This window comes from Adiantum capillus-veneris, chromosome 16 (genome assembly GCF_014529385.1).
Source record: "Adiantum capillus-veneris isolate H3 chromosome 16, ASM1452938v2, whole genome shotgun sequence".
In the NCBI taxonomy this organism is placed as follows: domain Eukaryota; kingdom Viridiplantae; phylum Streptophyta; class Polypodiopsida; order Polypodiales; family Pteridaceae; genus Adiantum; species Adiantum capillus-veneris.
This window is the reverse complement of record NC_140946.1, coordinates 97,204,537-97,229,072: the sequence shown is the minus strand read 5'-3', so window position 1 is coordinate 97,229,072 and position 24,536 is coordinate 97,204,537. Positions and strand designations below refer to the sequence as shown.

Here is a 24,536-nt window from a genome sequence, read left to right as displayed (position 1 = left end):
GTCAGAGCATAAAGGAAAGTGGGAGCAGTATTTGCCATTGGTGGAGTATGCATACAATAATACAGTGTATTCATCAACTGGCAAGGCACCTTTTGAGATAGTTGAAGGTGGCAAGAAAGTTCTTCCCATACTGTATACAAAGGACAAGATATTTGAAGCAGATAAGTATGTTCAGGATATGGATGAAATGTACAAGAAGGTCAAAGTGACCTTAGAAAAGACTCAGGCAAAGCAAAAGAAAGCAGCTGATCGTCACCGTCGTGAAGTGGTATATTCACTTGGTGATTGGGTGCTTTTAAGCTTTGAAAAGGCAAGGTTAAAGAAGATGAAGGGCAAGGAAAGACTGTTTCCAAAGCTCAGCATGCGTTACTATGGGCCTTTTCAAGTATGCGACATAATCAGTGATGTTGCATATAGGCTGAAATTGCCTGACAGTTGGAAGATTCACAATGCGTTTCATGTGAGTCTTCTCAGACCCTATGTGGGTGATGTGCCAGAAGATATGGCAGCTGAAGATCAGCCGGAAGTCGAGGAACTTGACGAGATCTTGGTCCCCGAACAGATTTTGGCACACAAAGAAAGGAAAGTGAAAGGCAAGGTTGCTAGGCGTTACTTGGTAAAGTTCAAAAACTATCCACCAATGGATGCTAAGTGGATGGAAGAAGGTGAACTTGCAGAATCACCAACTGTGTTATCACTTTACTTGGAAGCCTTCGATTTGCAACCTACCTTGACCCCTTGAGTTTCAAAGCTACATGGATTGTCAGTGTGACAATGGCTTCTGAAACAAATGATGTACATGGTATTTAAAGTGAGCTCAAATGAAATACATGTTACATGAATGTTAGAGCTGTACAGATTGTCAGTTTGGCAATTGCTCTTATGGAATGTCCAAAAGTTTGGTTAGTGCTATAGAAGTGAGTATTTCTTGTCAGTTTGTCAAGGATACAGTAATTGCTTCTATTAAAGAGTACATCTGTAACTGCATTCTTAAACTGTCGGTTTGGGTATGCTCGAAAGTGTTACGGGATCCAACGTGTACTATAAGACATTGGCAAAATGTGTAGCTACCATTTTGTCATTGGAAAGTTAGTGACTCAAAGCAATGGCAGAGTGCGCAGCTACCACTATGTCATTGGGACAGGGTTCACACGCAGGCAATACATGTGTCAACAAGGTGTTGAATACACTAGGGTTGACAATGAGCATGTATGTGTCGTACATGTGTCGATAGGTGTTGAATACATCAGTGTTTACTGTAAGCATGTATGACATAGATGCAAACGAGGACGTTTGAGATTTCAAGAGGGGGGTATGTCACCAGTGTGTGTACTATCTATCCTTTTTGTTGATTTCTTTCTTATTATCTATTTACTTTCACTTTTTGGAAACACCCCTCGGGAAATCTAACTGCCCTGCATTGCATAGCTAGTGTGGAACTGTCCAGAGGGAGTCCAGGCATGAGGGCAAGAGAGCACTAAGGTTGGACAAAGACTATGGTTAGCCAAAGTGGGGTCATTGACTAGCCAAAGTGGAATCCTTTGCTACAGAGGCTACATTTCAGTTTTGGGTGTGGCTGCAGTGTACAAAGGGGGTCGGATGACCTAGAAAGATACAATGGCAGCATCTCCTAAAATTTAGGGAACTGCTATTTTGGGACTTGAAAATGTGTTTGCGTCATTAGCTCCGGAATGACAAGAGGAACATTTTATTGCTCTGCTGTCAAGTCAACTGACGCACCAGTTGAGATATTTTTAGCCTAGTTGGCCAAAATCGGAAACTGGGCGAGGTGTCACTCTGTGAGCCTTCTGCTACTTCTGGCCAGAGGAGGGGGCGCCTAAAATGAGAGAGGAGGCTGATTTTCAGTTTTTTCATAGGTTAAGAGCTATGGAGTGCTTGCTTTCCCTCTTATGCACAGTGCGGTGCCAGGCGTGATGCCCTGCACGCTACGCATTGCCCTCTCTCTCCCCTTTGGCAGTATGTTATGCCCCACTAGTGGGCTCTTCATTTGACCAATGTACAGTTGTGTGGGTTCATGCGCGATTGCCGAGGCAAGAGCCTCTTGCACAGGTACTGGATTAGCTAGCGGCTAATCCCCCGCAGGTACAGGTGATTCGGAGAGGTTTCACACTCGAAATCTCGTCCGATTCAAAGGGCAAGTAGCCCTACAGGTGCGGGAGCTCGAGGACTTGCTACGAATGCGACCGACACGCGAAACGGAGCCCGAAACAGTAAATCACAGCCTGATGTGTATTTTTGCAGGTTTAGGGTTTTGGCCCTAAACGGACCCTAATACCCCCAGGAGGTTCGGGGACGCAAGGGGACCGTTGTACAGGCGATCTGGCGCATTTTCAGGGCTGAAAACAGAGAATTCAGCGTGCTGCAGATTCTCGCCAGGTTTTGCAAAGTGCCCGTATGCGTCGGGAAGGCCAGTCAATGCGTGGGAATACTGACTGTGAAGGGTTCTAGTACAGTTATGTTGCCGAAATTAGGCCGGAACAGTCAAAATTCAGCCAAGGTTGTGCGGGGCAGCTTGGAAAGAACCACAACGTTTATTCCCTCTTTTAAACAATAAAGAAATACCGAAAGGGGCGCCTAAGTTAGGGGCCAATCTGGTGTCGGTCTTCTCATACAGGTGCATTCTAGCATCTGTATCCCATTCCCCTCTCTTGTGTCATTATAGCACAGGTAGAATAGAAGATTAATATTGGGTGAAAGCTAAATCAAGGTTTGAAGTAAAGTCTACCGCCCTTTTTGGATTGAACAGGCCGGTTTCAGGTAACATGCCAAGATGGTTACTGTCACAAACGGGAGCGCACACGAATAATCAACAAGATGAAAATAAATAATCTTTCAACTAAACAAAGTTGAGGGAGAAGTTCGACACAATATTTGGGACCAGAAGATGGGCTGGTCTCCCCCCTTAAAGAGAATCCTTTATTAGGGAGAATCTTTTTACAAGCACAAGAACCGGAGAAAACCCCTCCGTACTAAATCTCTGACTCAATGGTCGTTCCTTTCCGTAAGGGAAATCCGAGAGACGAGCTCTCAATCCTTTTTCGTCTGTACTCGGAGTTGAGACTCCGCAGACAATTTCCGAATTCCGTTCCCAGAATTCCCAAGCGTAGGCCGAAGCCTTTTCGCTTCTCCTTCGCGATGAAGTACCTGCAAACATACACACAAACACGCGACAACAATTCGTATGGCAAATCCACAAAAGATACCTGTCGCTCTTGCGCGGGAAAAGCAACTTCCGTGCTTTGTAGTCTCGCGATCTTTTGCGCTATCTGGCGGTAGAGTCCTCTCTTGCTGACGTTGGTAACCTTTTTTCAGTGAGGGCATGTGGTGCTTTTATAGCTCCTTGGCCACGGCACGAATAGCTGCTCGTATAGAGATCGCGGCCGTTTTTATATATATATATTTTTTTTATAAATAATATTTTTTGCTTGCGTTGTTTTACCCGAAATAGGGAGAGAGAATTCGCTGGCTGGTTTTGTTGCTTTATTTTCTAAGTGGCTACCCACTTATTAAGTGGGCAGCCGGCATATTTAAAATTGGTATGAACCTGTCCAAAAACTCAATAAAACCTTATAAGTTAAAAACAATGCGTTTCACAACACCTCCTAGGTGTCCCTGGATGCAACCATATGCACGAATGCAATGCAAACATAGATTTCTCGCGGGAAAGCGTTTGCTCTTCCCGGAAAACTCGTTAAAATATTCCGCTTTTTAAGGAAAGCTTCTCAGAACCATCTTTATTCTTGTGCTTGCGTCTTTACGCGTATTCCTCTTTTCAGTTCGGGTTTCCTGCCAGACCCACGAGATATTCCCTTTCCGATGCTCTCGTCAACCCATCACGTGACGCATCATGAATATTCGTTTCCCGGTCTCTCCCACCGAACTAGTAACGGTAAAACCCCTTCGCGATGCTTAATGTCACCCATCATATGACGCATCAGAGTTTTCCGTTCCTGATAACTTTTGATAATTCGAGTAGATCTACAGTTTCTAACCTTACGGTTCAAGTGCACATCTTTATATATCCTAATTTCAATAAAAAGAAATTACTTGAGAAAAGAAGAAAATAGTCCATTTAGCAACATACCTCTGGCTTCTAAACAGTTGTCCTCAACTGTAGTGCTTGTACATATCCTTCGAGAATCGCGGGATAGGGTGCTAATTCGTGCTCGGTCATCCAGTGAGCATCTAGAGTTGAATAATTCTTAAACTTTACCAAATACTTCCGTGTAATCTTCCCGGACTTAAGTGGCCGCTCCTGATGATGAATGATTTGTTCCGGTTGGAGTATTTCTTCCGTTTCCTCAACCTCAGGAGGTTCCTTAGCAATAGGCTGACTTGGAGGCGGTCCCACATATGGCCGGAGTAAACTAACATGGAAAGCATTGTGGATCTTCCAAGTAGATGGTAAGTCTAATCGGAACGTCACATTGTTCACTTGGTCAATTATCTTAAATGGCCCATAATAGCGATTGGAAAGTTTTACCACTTTCCCTTTATGAGTCGCTTGTTTCTTTAGTCTTGCCTTCTCAAACTTGAGTAAGACTAATTGACCGACTGTTAGGTCCAAATTCCTTCTGCGCTTGTCCGCAGTTTTCTTATGTTTTTTCTGAGAGCGCAAAATTGCTCTCTTAACTTGCCCGTAGGCCGTGTCCAAATCCCGGACAAACTCATCTGTTGCGAAAATCTTATCCTTGGTGACAAGGACCGGTGGAAGCAAAGGCTTACCATAGAGAATCTCAAAAAGTGCTTTCCTCGTAGACGAATGCACGGTATTGTTATACGTGTACTCAACAAGGGGCAAATACTTCTCCCAATCAGACTGTCTTTCTGACACATAAGATTTCAACATATCCAATACTGTGGAATTAGCGATCTCACTCTGCCCATCCGTTTGAGGATGATATGCAGAAGAAAAATTCAACTTTGTGCAAAGGTTATCAAACAAGGCACGCCAAAAGTTGCCTGTCATACGAGGATCTCGATCACTCACACTAGACTTTGGCAGCCCATGATGCTTAAAGATCTGTGCTAGAAAAATTCTAGCCATATGGTCTGCTTTGATTGTTTTCTTAATTGGAATAAAGTGAGCTTGCTTGCTAAATCTGTCCGAGATAGTCCAGATCGCATCATTTCCAGTTTGAGTCTTTGGGAGATCCATAATAAAATCCATGGCAATACTCTCCTAGGGTTGATCAGGCACAGATAAAGGTTGGAGTAACCCATGCGTCTTATGCCGATCATACTTTACTTTTTGGCAAACCAAGCATTCCTTGACATATTGATCAATGTCTGCTTTAAGGCTTGGCCAAAAGAAATATCTTTCCAATGCTAAGGTCGTAGGGAGAATTCCCCGATGACCTGCATATGGTGAAGCATGTGCTTCTTCCATGATTTTCTTTCTCAATGATTCTGCCATGCAAATTGCTTGGTGGTGATAGAGGTAACCATCCGAATAGAATAGGGATATTCATCCTCTCCGTTCTGTAATTTATTCCAAATGGAGGAGAAGTCTAGGTCATTCGGATACAACTTTGGAAGTGATTCCAATTCTTGGTGATACACAGAAGTAACTGCGTTCACCCTAGGCCGTCTAGACAATGCGTCTGTAGCCACATTCTTACTCCCAGCCGTATGGAGGATCTGGAAGTGAAACATGGACAAAAAGTTGGCCCATCTCATTTGCTCCTCAGATAATTTCCATTGCGCAAGAAAATACCGCCAACTCTGGTGATCGGTTTTGATCACAAAATCCGCTCCTAAAAGATAATGCTTCCAGGTAGACAAGGCGTGGATCACAGCCATAAGTTCCTTCTCGTAGATCGAGGCATGCAATTCTGCATCCTTAAGTCATCTACTTTCATAAGCCACTGCATGGGCTTCTTGGTTAAGCACTGCACCGATGCAATCACCTGAAGCATCGCAGTGAACCTCAAATGGTTTCCTTAGGTCTGGCACTATCAAAATATGTACATGGCTTAATAGGTACTTTAGCCTACCAAAGGCACCTTGTTGTCTCGATCCCCACCTAAAAGGGATCTTTTTCCTTGTTAGGTCATGAAGTGGTCCTGCTACTTGAGCAAAGCCTCGGATAAACCTCCGATAGTAAGAACACAATCCTAGAAAACTTCGTACATCATGTACCGTAGTGGGAGTTGGTCAATCTTGCACGACTTGGATCTTTGCGGGATCCATTTTCACTTGGTTGTGTGAGTCTATATGGCCGAGATAGTGTATCTCAGTGAGGAAGAACTCACTCTTCTTTGCATTTACATGCAACTCATGCTTTCGCAATTCCTGAAACACTATATCCAAGTGCTTCCGATGTTCCTCCTCGGTCTTTGAAAAGACGAGTATGTCATCAAAGAACAGTCCTGTGAAAGCTCGGTGTGGGCTGAAAATTCGGTCCATCATTCGATTGAATGTGGCAGGAGCATTGGTCAAGCCAAACGGCATAACCAAAAAGTCATAAAGTCCAAAAGTTGTGCGAAAGGCAGTCTTATGGACATCTTTAGTGGCTATGCGTATCTGATGATATCCGCTTTTTAAGTCAATGCGACTAAAGATGCTTGCTCTCTACAGCTTATTGAGAATATCATCGATCCGGGGTATCGGAAAGCGATTCTTGATAGTGATCTTGTTTAGAGATCGATAATCTATGCACATTCGAAACGTGCCGTCTTTCTTCGGCACCTGTAGAACTGGAGAGCAGTAAGGCGAAGTACTTGGTCGTACTAGACCTTTTTCCAGAAGCTCGTTGACTTGCTTCAAAATTTCCTCTTGCTGAGCAAGACTAACCCGATAAGGGGGTAGGTTTGGGAGAGAGCTACCTGGTACAAGATCAATGTGATGATCTTCCGGACGTTCCGGAGGTAGCTTGTCTGGTAGAGTATCCGTGAAACAATCTTTATACTTTTCAAGAAATTGAAAACGTTTAATTTCCAAACTAGAGAGCGAACCCTCATTAGTTTTATCTCTTTCACGTGCGAAAATCAAGTAAGCAGAAACGCACTTCTTTATTTCCTTCTTAATGGAGATATGGCTTACAATAGGGAATAGCCAATCCCTTGCATCAGCAAAAATTTTAATGTTCTTGCCCTCATGCTCAAAAGCGAGGGTCTTTTCTACATAATTTGGGACCTGGTAATGCCATGGCATACCCAAGATGATATCACATCCCTCGATAGGTGCCATCAAAAAGCATTCGCGGTCCTTGTATTCACCAATCTGGAGATTGAGTTGTCCTTGCACGGGAGTTGCATTGGTGGTCAACCCCTCAAATGCCGATCTGGAAGTGATTGGAGTTCCAAGCTGAGCCGGTGTAAGGCCCAAACATTCTGTAGTTTCCAGTGAGATGAAGTTGTCTGTCGATCCAGGGTCGTAGAGGATCAACACCCGCTGGTTATTCACAGATCCCCAGCCTTTAAGGAGCTGACGCTTCCCTTTCTCGGTTTCTATATTCCCTTGTACATCAGGAATGGATTCAAGCTCGGTGGAGCGGGTTCCTTCTTTGATTGTTCCTTCTTTGAAGATGCTTGTTCCTGCCGTTGCTGCCGAACAGGACAGTCGGGCTTCATATGTCGTTTTTCCCCACAGTAGAAGCACCTTCCTTGCTCTTTGAAGGTTTGTACTTGGTTCGGTGTGAGATACTTAAGCCGTTTTCCGGTACCCTCTGGCTTCTTAGGCTCATCCGGATCCTTTGGGGAACGCTTTTTGCCTTGGTTGCCATGGTCATCATAGACCGCTCTTTGCCTTGCACGGTATGTGCTATGTTCCATCCGTCTGGGGGTACCAGTGGAATGTAAATCCTCGGCAATGATTGCCGACTCCATCATCCGCTGAAGGGTGTCATGTGGGTACACCTTCATGCTCTTCCAAAGCGGTGGTTGAAGACCTGCTTCAAACTTTCGCATCTTTTCTTCGTGGGAAATCTTCATAAAAGGCGTAACTTTTAGAAGAACCGACCAAAACTTGTCAACATACGCCGTGACTTTCTCTTGTTCCTTCTGGGCGAGCCAGTCCCATTCCTTTCGAATGTCCTTCTCGAAATCAGGTGGAAGAAATTGTTCATAGAATTCAGCTTTGAATTGAGTCCAGGTTCTGGCTTGAGTACCTTCCAGAATTTTGGCTAGCCACCAGTTGCTTGCAGTCTCCTTGAGATGCATCCCAACATGACGCAACTTGGATTTTTCAGTGAAGTTTTCGTTGGCAAAAGCAACTTCAAACTGCCTGATGAAAGATAGTGCCTTGGAGATATCTCTCCGTCCTGTGTAGTTATCAAACTTCACATCCTTGTCACCGGATTTGGAAATCCGCATCTTGCGGTGACGTCTGCGGTTATCCCTCTTGAATTGGGGCTTCTCTTTAGTAGCATGTAGGGAAGTATTAGGAGTTTTCTTCTTGGGAGAAGATTTAGATACTGTATGACAAGTAGATATAGTAGTATAATCAGGAGAGTATGATGGAGAAGAGATAGAGACATCCTTGCTTTCATTAAGCAAAGAGAGTTCTTTTTCCTGGCCCTTGCTCTTAGAAGGCCGTTTGTCCTGATCCGGAGATCCCTTGTGCGTTTCGGCACCTTTTTCCGCACCATCCACCTGCTGGTTGCTTCCATTAACAGGATTTTCCTGACGCCCATCGGCATCCGTTCCTTGCGGCTTATTGATTCCGTCCAGAGCCTTTTGGACAGCCGGCAACGAAATGAGTTGTTGCAATTCCACAAGTTGGGCTCGCACTTGCTGAAGTTCGTCTTCAGCGGTTCTTCCGTGGCTTGTCATGGTTCTTCTCGTTCCTTCTCGGAATCGTCCTTCTTTGCAGAGAAAGAGAGGAATCCGAGCTCTGATACCACTGTCGCAAACGGGAGTGCACACGAATAATCAACAAGATGAAAATAAATAATCTTTCAATGAAACAAAGTTGAGGGAGAAGTTGGACACAGTATTTGGGACCAGAAGATGGACTGGTCCCCCCCCTTAAAGAGAATCCTTTATTAGGGAGAATCTTTTTACAAGCACAAGAACCGGAGAAAACCCCTCCGTTCTAAATCTCTGACTCAATGGTCGTTCCTTCCCGTAAGGGAAATCCGAGAGACGAGCTCTCAATCCTTTTTCCGTCTGTACTCGGAGTCAAGACTCCGCAGACAATTTTCGAATTCTGTTCCCGGAATTCCCAAGCGTAGGCCGAAGCCTTCTCGCTTCTCCTTCGCGATGAAGTACCTGCAAACACACACACATACACACGCGACAACAATTCGTATGGCGAATCCACAAAAGATACCTGTCGCTCTTGCGTGGGAAAAGCAACTTCCGTGCTTCGTAGTCTCGCGATCTCTTGCGTTATCTGGCGGTAGAGTCCTCTCTTGCTGACGTTGGTAACCTTTTTTCAGTGAGGGCATGTGGTGCTTTTATAGCTCCTTGGCCACGGCACGAATAGCTGCTCGTATAGAGATCGCGGCCGTTTTTTTTTTTTTAATAAATATTTTTTGCTTGCGTTGTTCTACCCGAAATAGGGAGAGAGAATTCGCTGGCTAGTTTTGTTGCTTTATTTTCTAAGTGGCTACCCACTTATTAAGTGGGCAGCCGGCATATTTTAAAATTGGTATGAACCTGTCCAAAAACTCAATAAAACCTTATAAGTTAAAAACAATGCCTTTCACAACACAGGTGTCCCTGGATGCAACCACATGCACGAATGCAATGCAAACATAGACTCCTCGTGGGAAAGCGTCTGCTCTTCCCGAAAAACTCGTTAAAATATTCCGCTTTTTAAGAAAAGCTTCTTAGAACCCATCTTTATTCTTGTGCTTGCATCTTTACGCGTATTCCTCTTTCCAGTTCGAGTTTCCTGCCAGACTCATGAGATATTCCCTTTCTGATGCTCCCGTCACCCCATCACGTGACGCATCAGGAATATTCGTTTCCCGGTCTCCCCCACCGAACTAACGGTAAAACCCCTTCACGATGCTTAATGTCACCCATCATATGACGCATCAGAGTTTTCCGTTCCTGATGGCTTTTGATAATTCCAGTAGATCTACAGTTCCTAACCTTACGGTTCAAGTGCACATCTTTAAATATCCTAATTTCAATAAAAAGAAATTACTTGAGAAAAGAAGAAAATAAGAAAATAGTCCATTTAGCAACAGTTACAAGGGTTCCCACCCAAGGCGTGTCCGGCCACACACACCACACCTCCTTCCTTAGGGTGAAAACAAATGGATATCTTTTTTAAGTTTTTAGACCAAACTTTACACTACTAAACGGATTGCGTCAACTTTAATGCCTTGTGTGTGTGTTGGGGGGGGGGGGAGGGGTGAGCTTACAACAGCTTAGCGGCTAGATTCTGGGAGGACTCGACTCGACAAAAGAAACATCCTGACATAGGCAATGCAAGAGGTCACTATCCCAATGCAAATGGCTACACAAGGAATGGGCATAGGGGCTATGTTAGAGCGACTAGGACGCCATTTTTGGTACATCCCTTCCCAGAGAAGTTCGGGTTGTGATTTATTGCTACAAAAACACAGTTGTAAAAAGGAATTTAAGAAAAGCTTGAACTCCCATTATACACCTTTGAATGATCAGCCGTAATATCTATCATCCTTTTCTTACATTGGATAGCAAATTATGACAAGACTCCAAAGAAACAGAAGCAAGCGTTTAACATGCAAATACCCTATACCCTACACATATAGAATGAAGTTGGCAACATGCAATCTTTCTTCTAGCCATCAAAGGTGACGATATCATTGCTAGAGTCTAATGTACATTGCATTTTGAAAATTCCACAAGGGAAGGTGGTTCTTCTTGTAGGCTTGTTGTTGTGGTGGAGGAAAATCCTTAAGACTCCTGTGTCACCCATGTGGGCAACTAAGAGTAACTTGTTGCAAGCTGCAACTGAGCCCCTTCGTAGGGGAGAAAAGATAGACATTTTTTGTAGATTTTGGACTAGACACAACTGAATGGATGACATGACAACAATCGACTCAAACGCCTTATGTGGGGGGAAGCAATTTTACTATAGCTTAACGACTAGGGGTTGAGTGGACCTGGACAAGGTTGGAGTGACATTGCGCGAATAGGATGACAACAAACAGGGTGGCTATTTTCACTTGGGTACACCACGTCAAGGCATGTAATGTCAAAGTGTAGGGTGAAACCGGCCGGTAGCCTCACTAAAGGGTGGTAAAATTTGGCTTTCACCTGATCTATATGCTGTTTAACTTTATTGTACTTTATAACACAAAGTAACTTTACAAATGAACGTGTAACTGGAATTCACCACCTTAAGACAATTCATGACTTGGTAGCTAGAGCGCTCCCAAGTAGACAACGACACCTTGTTGGCCCCAAAGGTTGGCGCCCCTTTCTGCATTTCTTTATTCTTATTGCATTTGAGAAAAACTTGTAAACTTCTACAAGCTTTCCCACTTTTATCGGGCTGAAATTTCCCTACTCTAGCCCGATTTCGGCAGCATAACTACAGTAGAAGTGTCCACGAACAAAATCTCAAGTAAAAGGCGATTCCCACGCACTTAGAGCACTTTACAAAACCTGGCGAGATATTTCAGCACGTTGAATTCTCTGTTTTTGGCCTCCAATTTGCACCAAAGCACCCGTTCGGTGATTCCCTAGCTTCTCAAAGCTCCTTGGACTTGTAGGCACCAAAACTGGCCAAAACCCTAAAAACAAATTACAGTAGGCTGTAATTCCCTGTTTTGCATCATTTTCAGTGGAGCAAACACATCTATGCGTGTCTCTAAAGCTCCGGCGCGTAATGGGACAGTTCCCCTTTGAATTGGATGAGTTTTCATGCGAGAAAACTCCCCCTTTTTTGCAATTTTTTGCGATGGAATTTTGCGTACCTGTGGGGAATTAGCAATTAGCTAATCCAATTCCTGTACAGAAGGCTCTTGCCTTAGCAAACACGCTTAAAACCCTCAAAACTGTACATGGTCATCTGAGAAGCCCAACTAGTGGGGCATTATTATATGTGCAAAGGGGAGAGAGATCGCGCTACATGAGACAAGGGAGAAGGCAAGCTTTCCATTAAAGCTGTGATCACCTGCACCTACTACTCACACACACTCTGTGTTCACTTATGATAAAAATTAGCCTTCAACCTCAATTTTGGGTGGCCCCTCTTGGGATGAGCTTTTGGAGTGTGTTGGCGTGTAGGTCAGAGTTACCCGGAACGCGGAACGGGAACGGCGACGGGGACCCCCGCGGAACGGGGGAACGGCCAGGGGTCCGGAACAATGGCGCGGAACGGGAGGCATAAAAAACAACCAAATAATGCTTGAGAAGGGAATGGGTGTGAGGGGGTGCATTTTAATTTTTGAGTCCTTGCACACTTAGAAGAACACCTAATGTTCACTACAAATTTTCAAAAAATTACATATTTCTCTCCATTTTTGAGAGTTGGCCGTTCCGAGGCCATTCCGGTATCAAGTGGTCACCTGGAACGGCAAAATGTTCCGAGACGTTCCGGCTTGGTAGAAGGGGGGGGGGGGGGGGGGGGGGGGAACGACGTTCCGGCATTCCAGGGCCTACGGAACGCGTTCCCTGGTAACTATGGTGTAGGTTGCTCTCCTACTGCCATTTGTCCAATTTGCTCCTTTTGGTTTAATTCTTAGTACGGTTATATTGTCTTGTCACCTTTGTGCCTGCTTTGTAAACAACTAGTTTTGTACTTGCTCCAGAATCGGCACCATTTGGGTGTTTTGAGGAAGGATTAGAAATCAGCTTCTTTTCTTTTGGGGGGGTGGGGAGAGAGAGAGAGAGAGAGAGAGAGAGAGAGAGAGAGAGAGAGAGAGAGAGAGATGTTAGGTGCAGCGGAATGAATGTTTGAACTTTGGTCAAGATGAGCACTCCGAACTGTGCTCAAGGTTCCTTTTGTTCTTATGGAAGGGAGAGCCTTCCGTTCTTAATGAGAGAGTGCAATGATCATAACAAAGTGAATGGACACTGTGCGTGAAAGTGCATGAGACTGAGAGATAGAGAGAGAAGAGAATACGACACCAGAGACGTTGTAAAACCCTCCTCCGAAGGCCCCACTCTCGATGGCGAGAGTGGTCTACTATTGATTGCACAAACTGGTACAAAGTGGATGCATGTGATTGATGCAAGTCTAGGCTAGATCGATGACGACGACGGGGATGGCAAGACCGATCTAAGGGCTGAAATGACGCTTATGTACTGCTGTCCAAAAACGCTAATGGCTGAATTCTGCGGCTGATTTGCTGCTGTACCAAAAATTGATACTCACCGGGACCAAAAACGCTGATGGTTGCTGATCTCTGATGGCTGAAAACTGCTGGTCTTTAGGGCTGAAAAGTGCAGGTCTTTAGGGCTGGTCAAGGCTGGTATCTATTGATGCTTGTTGCTGAAAACACCATGCACAAAAGGGGCGATGGTGATTCTGTAAACGCTAGGGCTGCGATGCCTTCCTGGATGAAAAACGCTAGCAGACTGGGGATCTTTGGCGATGCTTACTTGGAGGGAAAAACGCCAAGGCTGAGGTTATGCTGGCGATGGATCTTGATGAAAAACGCTAGGGACTGAAGTTCTTGCTTGGAGGAGAAACCGCCACCAAGGTTCTTGCTGAGAAGTTGCCTGTTGAGCAATGGTGCTCCTGTTGCCTCTTCTGCCAAATAGTGCTAGCCTAGGTTTGCTTATATACAAACTTACTCAATTTGCCCTACCTACTTTCCAACAAAAGTCACTTAAAAATAATAAGTGAAAAATGTCAAAAATAGGGAAAATAGGCTAAATGCAATGGAAAATTCCCCTAAAGGATTCTGATGGGAATGCTTATGATCATGCTGTGTGCAACCAGAGGATATACATCTACACTAAGTGTCTGGGCATACATGGTCTGCGAACAGACTCACAAAAGTGCCATATCCCTTCTAAATCTAGACTGACTGGACTGACTGAACCCTTGTCGTGCTGTAGCTTGTCCACGGACACATAGGGTTGGATGTGTCACGTGGCAAGAGAGATGAATGTAATATTAACGTCTTCAAAAGACCAAAATGACGTATGAGACCAAAAGGTTACATGTGGTGAATCTAATACTAGGTCTGGGTACAAAAAGTACAAAGAACTGAAAAGAAGATAAAATAGTGGGTAGGGGTGGGGTGAAAGCTGATACAAAGGAAATAGGAAATACAAAAGAGGCAATCAACTGTGGCAATTCACAACGGAAATGCCCATGCTTGAAAGGAAATGCCCATGCTTGAGGAATCTTTCTCTTCTGATCGAAAGCAATCAACTGTGGCAATTCACAACGGAAATGCCCATGCTTGGTGCTCATACTTTCATGTGCTCTTTCTACAAATGTGTCATGCCAAGGAAGAGACATGGAATGTGACTTCCTTGAATGCATACTTTTCAGCTTTTCATGAACAATCCGCATACATTTGTGCTCATTCATGAGTGAAATGCGCTCAACGAACAATATGTCATGCCTAGGAAAAGGGATCACATAAAGACGCTGACTAAAATACAGGAAACGATCACGAATGAAACACTCGAACAATGCGTGCGTATGAATCATGTGAACACATAATACTTCCTGTGAGGGTTCCTTTGATCGAGGCTTGAGAGCCAAGATCGATTCTACCTGAGGGGGTTCTTTGGACCTAGGCTTGAGAGCCAAGATCGGGTCTTCGTGATTGATCGTCTTTGCAATGAGGTTAGCTTCACTAGAGAAAGTATCAACTAACACATCATCCTTGTGAACAATCACATCATCTTCATGCAACTCATCATGCTTGTGAGAAATCACATCTTGATCATGCAAATCATCATGCTTGTCATTGTCATCCAAATCATCATGCTCATCATTATCATTCAAATCATCATCATGCAAATCATGTGTGTCTTGCTTTGGAGAAGTAGAGATTGAGAGTCTCCTTTTCCTGATTCTGTGCAAAGTGCGCCTGTACTTGAGAAAAGAGTCGCAACAACTCTTGCAACGTGTGTCGCGCTTGCTCATGCTCACGCTCTATGGTTGCCTTTCTTTTTGCTTCTCTTTCTGCTTTTCTTTCTGCGTGTCTGCGATCCATTTCTGCTTTTCTTTCTTTGCATTCACGATCAAATTCCGTCATTCTTTCTGCTTGTCTTGCTTTGCGTTCTAACTTCCTTTCCATAAACATCTGGTCCAAAGCCTCCATAGGAGTTAGTGCAATCCTTGACGTAGATGGGGAAGGGGGAGGGTCAAAAAAACCTCCTGGTGGGGAAAGTTCTTCTTCGCCTCTCTCATGCTCATCACCTCCAAGCGAAGTATCCATTCCGCTTCGAGTGATGACCATTCACGGAAGTCGTGGGTTCTTAAGTTCACGAGGAACTTGGGTTCTTGCGGGTCTTGGGTTCTTAAGTTCACAAGGAACGTGGATTCTTGCGGGTCTTGGGTTCTTCTTTAGCTTGCAATCTGTGCTCGAGAAGGATCTTCTCTTCACCCGAGTTCTGCTCTTTTCCGTGGGCGCACCCCTTGGCGGCCTTGCGCTCACACCAGGGTTGCTTTTTCCCACCTCATGTCGATTGGCCGGCCGCTAAGTGCACGGTCTGCTCTCAATAAGTGAAAAGAGGCACAAGTGGAGGATGGACAAGCCCTTCTTTCTTGGGATTCCTGTCACTCTTCAAAAACACGATTAGGAATCGACACGCCCAAGTGAACTTGGGTTCGTGCGACCTCAACGAGCAAAAAAAATTATGTGGTTCTTGTGGTTCTTTCCTTGAGTGATACATAACACTGCCAAAGCTCTGATACCAATGTTAGGTGCAGTGGAATGAATGTTTGAACTTTGCTCAAGATGAGTGCTTCGAACTGTGCTCAAGGTTCCTTTTGTTCTTATGGAAGGGAGAGCCTTCCGTTCTTAATGAGAGAGTGCAAAGTGAATGGACACTGTGCGTGAAAGTGCATGAGACTGAGAGATAGAGAGAGAAGAGAATACGACACCAGAGACGTTGTAAAACCCTCCTCTGAAGGCCCCACTCTCGATGGCGAGAGTGGTCTACTATTGATTGCACAAACTGGTACAAAGTGGATGCATGTGACTGATGCAAGTCTAGGCTAGATCGATGACGACGACGGGGATGGCGAGACCGATCTAAGGCTGAAATCTGACGCTCATGTACTGATGTCCAAAAACACTAATGGCTGAATTCTGCGGCTGATTTGCTGCTGTACCAAAAACGCTACTGGCTGAAATTCACAGGGATAAAAAACGCTGATGGTTGCTGATCTCTGATGGCTGAAAACTGCAGGTCTTTGGGGCTGAAACGTGCAGGTCTTTAGGGCTGGTCAAGGCTGGTATCTATTGATGCTTGTTGCTGAAAACGCCATGCACAGAAGGGGCGATGGTGATTCTGCAAACGCTAGGGCTGCGATGCCTTCCTGGATGAAAAACGCTAGCAGACTGGGGATCTTTGGCGATGCTTGCTTGGAGGGAAAAACGTCAAGGCTGAGGTTATGCTGGCGATGGATCTTGATGAAAAACGCTAGGGACTGAAGTTCTTACTTGGAGGAAAACTGCCACCAAGGTTCTTGCTGAGAAGTTTCCTGTTGAGTAATGGTGCTCCTGCTGCCTCTTTTGCCAAATAGTGCTAGCTTAGGTTTGCTTATATACAAACTTACTCAATTTGCCCTACCTACTTTCCAACAAAAGTCATTAAAAAATAATAAGTGAAAAATGTCAAAAATAGGCTAAATGCAATGGAAAATTCCCCTAGAGGATTCTGATGGGAATGCTTATGATCATGTTGTGTGCAACCAGAGGATATGCATCTACACTAAGTGTCTGGGCATGCATGATCTGCGAACAGACTCACAAAAGTGCCAGATCCCTTCTAAATCTAGACTGACTGGACTGACTGAACCCTTGTCGTGCTGTAGCTTGTCCACGGACACATAGGGTTGGATGTGTCACGTGGCAAGAGAGATGAATGTATTATTAACGTCTTCAAAAGACCAAAATTACCTATGAGACCAAAAGGTTACGTGTGGTGAATCTAATACCAGGTCTGGGTACAAAAAGTACAAAGAACTGAAAAGAAAATAAAATAGTGGGTAGGGGTGGAGTGAAAGCTGATACAAAGGAAATAGGAAATACAAAGGGTGAGCTGATACAATGGAGCTCTCTGACAGTCGAGGCATCATATACATATACATCAGTATCCGGGACGGCTTCTATGTCACGCCAATATGGTATGGATCCTCTGTCGCAATCTGCGTAGATATCGAGAGGGCCCCTCATTCGTGGGCGACGGGACCGCCCCAACTCTATCGCCTGATCAAGCACTATGCCTCTGGTGTTGTTATGTTGTGGGGGCTGCTCGGATTGTTCTATCTGTGGTTGAAAGAAATCTGTAATCTTTCGTTGCGCTGGATCTCTCTCATTGTGCCCCTCTTCAAGGGGTCCTTTTTGTGTTTGCGAATCTCCAGTAAGTATAATCCAAGGCATCTCTGATTCTGGTATCCCAGGACTCTAGAAAGTGGCCCAAAACCCTCTCTGAATAGATAGTGAAAGCGGCCTCGTATCTCATAGTATACTGGACAGTGACATATGTAATGTAGCTTTGTCTCTGGCTCTATTTGACACACCTGACAAGACTTCTTTAAATCTGCTTGTCTCGATCTCTAGTTGATATGAGGATGTGCGTATTTGACCAATAGCACATCGTATCCCGTGGGATAGGTGAGTATCCATGTATCCTGGTTTGATCACAAAACCATCTTCCGTGAGTTGGAGAAGATGCTCTCTATAGAAAGTCATCTTTGTACCTAGCTCATATATAGGTTGTATCCATGTCCTCTTGGTATCTAACTGAATCAAGTCTTGTCTGATGAGCCTGGTAATCTCTGCCCTAGTGAGGGAGATGGAGGGTGCATCTAGAGAGTACTAAAATGGGGGTAGCCGGTCCATACTAAAGCCATGTAACTGAAACCAAGATGCCATCTTTAACCGGCCTGTACAACGTAGAGGGCGGTACTATTTCAATTACCTATTAACTTTACACAGAGCACTGAGAAGGGAAGAGAACACAGTTGCGTCCAGTGACTAGAATGTCACTGCGCACACGAGACCGACACCCTGTAGGCCCCAAAGACTGGCGCCCCTTTCGGTATTTCTTTATTCAAATTAAGGTAGACGATCCGACCACTTCGCACAAGTTTTCACAAAGCTGTCCAAACCTGGCGAGGGCTGAAAACGCAGGTTTTCGACCTGATTTTGGCAGCATAACGACCCTGTAGGTCAAAAGCACCTGTCTAGGACGGATTCCCTCGCTATCTGGAAGCTTTCTAGTGAGCTGTCACAGAAATTCAGCGGGCTGTAATTCCCTGTTTTTCACTGCCGGGTGCCCAAATGCTTGTACACACATCCCAAGGCTCTCACGAGGCTCCCCTGGTGTTCCCTTGCAGTTTAGGTGCGAAACCCTAAACCTGCATAAAAACACAGCAGGCTGTAATTCGCTGTTTCGGATCGTTTTTAGCGGAGCGAACACGCCTACGCTTGTCCCAAGGGCTCCTGCACGCAATGGAACAGTTCCCCTATGAATTGGACGAGTTTTCACGCGAGAAAACTCTCCGAACTCGCAATCTTTCGCGATGGAACTGTGAGTACCTGTGGGGGATTAGCAATTAGCTAATCCGGTTCCTGTTCAGAAGGCTCTTGCCTTGGCAAACGCGCATAAACCCCCATAACTGTACATGTTCATCTGAGTAGCCCAACTAGTGGGGCATTACCATATGTGCCAAAGGGGAGAGAGAGATGCACGAGAGCAAATCATCGCGCTACATGAGACGGAGGAGAAGGCAAGCTTTCCATTGAAGCTGTAGACCTGCACCCACTACTCACACACACACTGTAGGTCACTTATGAGTCAAATCAGCCTCCTCTCTCAAATTGGGCGTCCCCTCTTGCTGATGGAAGTGGAAAACTGCTCCAGGAGCCGCCATGTGTCCAGTTTGCCCCTTTTGAGTTAATTCTCTAGTTCCCACTGACTTATAAAGTTATAAGTGACTTTCCGAGTGGCCCAGATTTCATTTGGCGTACACAGGCTTCCATACTCATCAGAATTCAGTGCTAACTGGCCCGACTAGTCCCAGACTGACCGACCCAGACTCCCGCTGTGAGAAACCTATTCGGCCGCAGGCGTTTCACATTGGCCATGCAATGTCCACTTGCACCTTTTCAAGGGTTCCGGGGAAAACAAGTAAAAATAAAATAAATAAAAATATCTAGTACTTATTTACGGAAGGCAATAGGAAAAATACACCTCCTGGTGACACACCCCACCCTTGAAATACTGCAAGCGACCTCGCTTGCATGCCAATAATACATGCGGTATCTCCTGATATCACATATATTCTATGATGGGAATCCAAGATATACATGCTTCCAGAAATGTAGCGTTGGACGATTAAACAATCCCACCAACCTAGCTACAACACATATATCAAGCATAGAAGTCTTCTAGTGTACTCTCAAGCACAAACTTCTCTAGCTAAATTCTGTATGGAAAGAGTAGATACAATTGCTTAACTACTCTCTTGAGCATCATGAACCATGCTCTTGCCTTGCTCCAAAAAGTCTACATCAAGTCACTGTGGGTTCCATCTGAAAGGCTTCAAGATACAATTGCAATAGCTGAGGTGAATCAACCAATTCAGACTCTTCCATCCATTTGGCATCCAACGATGGATAGTTCTTGAACTTCACCAAATAGTGTCTTGCAACCTTTCCTCTAACCTTTCTTTCTTTATGTGCCAATATCTGTTCAGGAACAAGGATTTCATTCAATTCTTCCACTTTGGGTTGTTCCTCATCAACCATGGGTCTATACCTTGCACTTTCCTTGCTCATGCGTGTGTATGTGTGGTGTGTGTTGTGTTTGGGAGCATATGTTAGTACCTAGTTCTACACCCACTATTGGGCACTGACGACGTTAGTGGGGATGTCGTGGTATTTAGTCAATACTATGCATGATGGAGCTGATGGTAACAAAAATTCATGCTTTATATAGAAGGCAGTTACAAGGCGATTTCATCTGTTTAATAGAAAGAGGAATTGATACTGAAGAGGGCGTAGGAAACATTCTTGGCTAGAAGTTCAATAATCTAGATAGTGTGAACATCTCCGGCATAGTTAGCTCTAGTAAATGTAGCCGGGTTCGCTCAGTGACGCGTGACAGCATCACGTATAGAAAGCCAGGGGTGAAAACTTCTTTTACAATGAGCAAGACATTGGAGTTGATTGTTGCGCCTTGGACTTGTGTCCAGTCATAGCGTAGGCGAGAGCTAGTGGGAATGTGGATTTATGGTACCAGTGCCCATTGAATGTCCGTCTGCTATGCTTTGACCGTCGAAGTGTAAGTTCTCGTTTGGATGTGTCGAGTGTGACTTTGATTGCTTTGACAACTTCTTCCTCGTCTTGGAGGATTTCGTCTACGCGACATAGGGAGCCATTGGCTGCTCCAATTGTTAAGTCTATGTTCTCTGTTATCTGCGCCTTTGCTCCTTCTGCTATTCTGTCAATTGCGTGGAAGTCAGGATCTTCAAGCCATGCTTGGAGCTCAGGGACGTTGTGTGCATTTGTCTTGAGGCCGATTTGGATGATGTGACTATGCCGATGGAAGCGTTCTAAGAGAAGGTTATTATAATATCGAGCGTCACTTTTGTGTGTGCAAATGATTGTCATATTCCTATCCATGTGTTGCTCTATTTGATCCTGCGTTATGATGCGGTCACCGAGCGCATCATGGATCTCTTTCTTTGTGGGGAGCCTGACTCTTATTGTATTGAGGAACTCTATGAAAGAGATATCTTTTGCATGGCGCACTGAGCAAGACATAATGTACGTAGTAGCAGTGGACCAATAAGTGGAGCTTGTGATGTGGCATGAGTAGCAATGATCACTTTGATGCCTGCAGACCGGCGGCAACTGTGCCAAATCACCGAACAAGAAGAGCTTTTTATCTTTGAATGGGTCTAGCATAGGATCTTCCGACTTGAAGATAGGCACAATAGTGGACATGCTCCAAGTCTCAGGGAAACCCTCATACATGCCTCTATTAAACATCATAGCAAGAGGCTCTGCAAGCATATCTCTGTCATGGATGAAGTGCTCTGCTACCAGACCATCATGATCCTGTGCTCTTCCTGTCTTCATCTTGTCAATGGCTTTCCTTACCCTCTCAGCAGTAAAGAAAGTACATGTTTCTGGGCATGCCTCTGGAGGGTCAGGCAAAGGTGGCTGCCTCGATGCTGTATAGAGAGATGTAGCATATTCCCCCCATGTCTCTGTGGAAGTGATGGCTGGCGGTGGAGAGTGCTTATTGAAAAGCCTCCATGCCTCACTAGAGTCTCGACTCATAAACAGCTGATACAGATCATGGTCTAATTGAGATAGGTAAGCCCTCTTCTTTCGTCTCACTAGGCGGCGGAAGAAAATCCGTGACTGTCTATGTGTAGTAGTACCCATGATGAACACCTCTCTCTGTAATCTGATCCTCGTCTCTCTACACTCCTCATCAAACTAACTGTTTTGAGGCATGCTCCCAGATCGTCTGCGTGTAGGCTGGCTGTGGGGATATGTCTCTGATGCTGCATCATGTAGCATCTCTATCAGAATCTGGGTGAGCTCATCTAGTGGTCGTCCTGGCTCTTGAGTGCATAGTTGCCTGTATATCTCATCAATGTATATGTGACCCGTCTCCCTCGTGAAGGTATAGCGAGTATGTGTGGAGGCCTCTCCCAATGGAGCTGTGTTGAACTGGAACGATAGAGTGAAAGACAAGATAGCATGATCGACTGCTACCCCAACCAGCCTAGTTCCCACCACGAAATCTTGAAAGGAAGGAATGAGTCCTGGCGGAGCCATAACATAATCCATTGTACTAGCGCCATGCCGATGTGGAAAGCATGTAAAACCATCAGCTGCTGCAGGGAATCTCTGTAGGCCATTCAAAATGGCCAATCCATGTGCAGTCCCCATATCAATCAAGTATTTTCCATACTCAGTGTGCTCCTCATCCTGTGACAGTCCCTGTATCAATCAAGTATCTGCCATACTCAGTGTGCTCCTCATCCTGTGATAATCTAGACAGGCCCATTTTTGTAATATCAAGCTCCCGCATCAACTCCTCTAAGGTATCATAGAATACTGTCTGGTGATGGGCAGTCCTAGCATTGAAATCCCCCAAGATAATAATGTCGCCATCTCTAGAAAACTCCCATATATCATCATCTAAAATAGAGAAGGGGGACTGTCCTCTAGGTGATGCATATACTGACGTACTAGGAGGGAAATAGCAAATACGATGTAGAGATATTCGCTTGTCTCTGCCTTCAGTCTCACCCACATGTACCTAGCATGCTCATCCCTCCGAGCGATATGTATCAGAGATTGTAGCTCCTCCCTGAATAAGACTGCCACTCCTCCTGAACCTCGTCCCGACATCCTCTGCGCTTTGATCGAGTCTCTTGTCTGCGAGCTTGTCTCCCATCTGTATCCGCTCACATGGGGCATGGACTGCCCTGGGGCCTGATGCGTCTCAGAGTATAAAATAATGTCTCTCCTTGTGAAACTATCCTCAAAGGCCCCTACATCAAGGCGCAAAGATCCATTACAATTCCATGTAGCCACTCTGAGTGTGGTCCCACATGTCTTGCACCGTCATGCAGGGCGCTTCTCCAGAATAACCACTCGTCCATCCCTGTAGAAGGCCACTTTCTCCTTCTCTCGAGCTATCATTATCTCGGGCATAACTTCTTTCATATGAGCAAGCTGTGTGAGTGTGAGGTCATCTCCAAGGAATATGCCCGTTTTCTTTAGTGTAGGACGCTTTTCAAGAAATCCTTTGCCTATGGATGGGAAGCGCATGATTAGAGCTCTATCTAATCATGAATAGAGAGAGAGAGAGAGAGAGAGAGAGAGAGAGAGAGAGAGAGAGAGAGAGAGAGAGAGAGAGAGAGGTTTTGCATGTGAGTATGTGAATATTCAAATAGATGCTTTTATTGGATTGATGCATGTACTTGAATTTTTGGGTACAGCTAGATAAAAACTTCAATTTTTTTTCCTTCGTACATAGCGACCTTGATTCCTTGGTACAACTAGCTAGAAAACTTTAATTTTTTTGCTACGTACATAGCGACCTTGATTCCTCCCCCTCACTGAGGTTCTCATTGTAATTGCTTTGTCTTGAGTCAAGATCTTGCATATACGACTTTTATGATTATTCACTCTTGCCTCTTTTAATTCTTGATTTAGAACGTTTTACTTGGTGTGCTTCTTAAGGTACATTTTGTTAACATTTGTTTTTTGTGCAGCCGATGGCTACAAGCAAGAATAAGCCCTCAAAACTACACAGAAGAAAGCATCAGATTGGATCTTTGTATTATGACATGAGACAAAAAGAGACGGAGCTTATGGAAAGGCGTGCAAAGGGGTACATGACAAAGGCTGAGACACAGGCTAAATATGGCTGGTAAAATGATTGTGTGTATTTGCATGTAAAGTGAGAATCACAAAGACAAGTACAGTGATAAACAAACAGTATTCAAGGAAATATATTGACGTTTACAATTCTAATGTTTGAGCTGTTTACTCTGGTGGAGCCCTTTAATGTTGGCTGTGGCGAGTCTTTATTCGCCCAGTTGAGAGTCCCATGTGCTGTTAGCAGGGAGAAAAAAAATTATCTTGATTTCTGAGCGAATTTATCGAATGGTGGAATGGTGAACTGTGCAAATGGTCAGTAATACGCCGGCTTCACCATGTTCTCCCTTTGTCTATTGTTATTGCATGACTAAGATGGTTTGAAGTCTCAAAAATCATGGCTTTTTTTGTGAGAAGTGAATTTGTAAGCTAGATCTTGTGACTTTTTGATTTCATGAAGCTTAAGCAGGTGTCAAGGTCAATCCTACAGCTGATTGAAGATATGTAAGTGGCATGCACCCATGCATTGATGGTTGTGCTAGTGATTGTGTGTGCGCGCCCGCTTGAGAGAGAGAGAGAGAGAGAGAGAGAGAGAGAGAGAGAGAGAGAGATTTTATTATCTTCCTCGGATGTCAAATATGACCTATGGAACCAAAGTTACATGTGATGTTGTATGTGTGTGACTGACGAGCGACTCTCGATGCTCCAAAATTGTGATGATGAGAGTCGCAATGGAGAGCTCACATTGTGGTTGGGAGAGGAAAGTGTGTAGGTCTAAGTCATGGCTAAAAATGTGAGGGAAGCAAGTTCGGATGTGACCAAAAGCTGAGCACTCTAGTAGTGTGTGGTACTCAGACTCTTGAACTTGTAGTGAGCATAATGTGCATAGCCGATTTGACTCTTGTCCATTGCCTGAACGCCTTGTCTCATATCGAAGGGAGTGGGAGCTAAGCCGAATGGCTGTGATAGTGTGTATCGTTGACAAGGGGATAGGAGAGAGAGAGAGAGAGAGAGAGAGAGAGAGAGAGAGAGAGAGAGAGAAGGCTTTGGTGGATACCTTGTCCTTCTCCTTTCTTCT

The 24,536-nt window shown here is 44.7% G+C and overlaps 1 protein-coding gene across 1 annotated transcript in view; it reads left to right on the top strand.

Annotated features, from left to right (window-relative positions):
* Window positions 1–23,614, top strand: part of LOC147439513 (mitotic checkpoint protein PRCC-carboxy-term protein) — a 35,206-nt gene extending 11,592 nt beyond the window's left edge. The window contains exon 2 of the mRNA XM_086485339.1: window positions 23,353–23,614. Coding sequence (XP_086341465.1) covers window positions 23,353–23,514 — 162 coding nt within the window. The 3' untranslated portion in view covers window positions 23,515–23,614. The remainder of the gene's footprint in view (window positions 1–23,352) is intronic.
* Window positions 23,615–24,536: the final 922 nt, after the last annotated feature.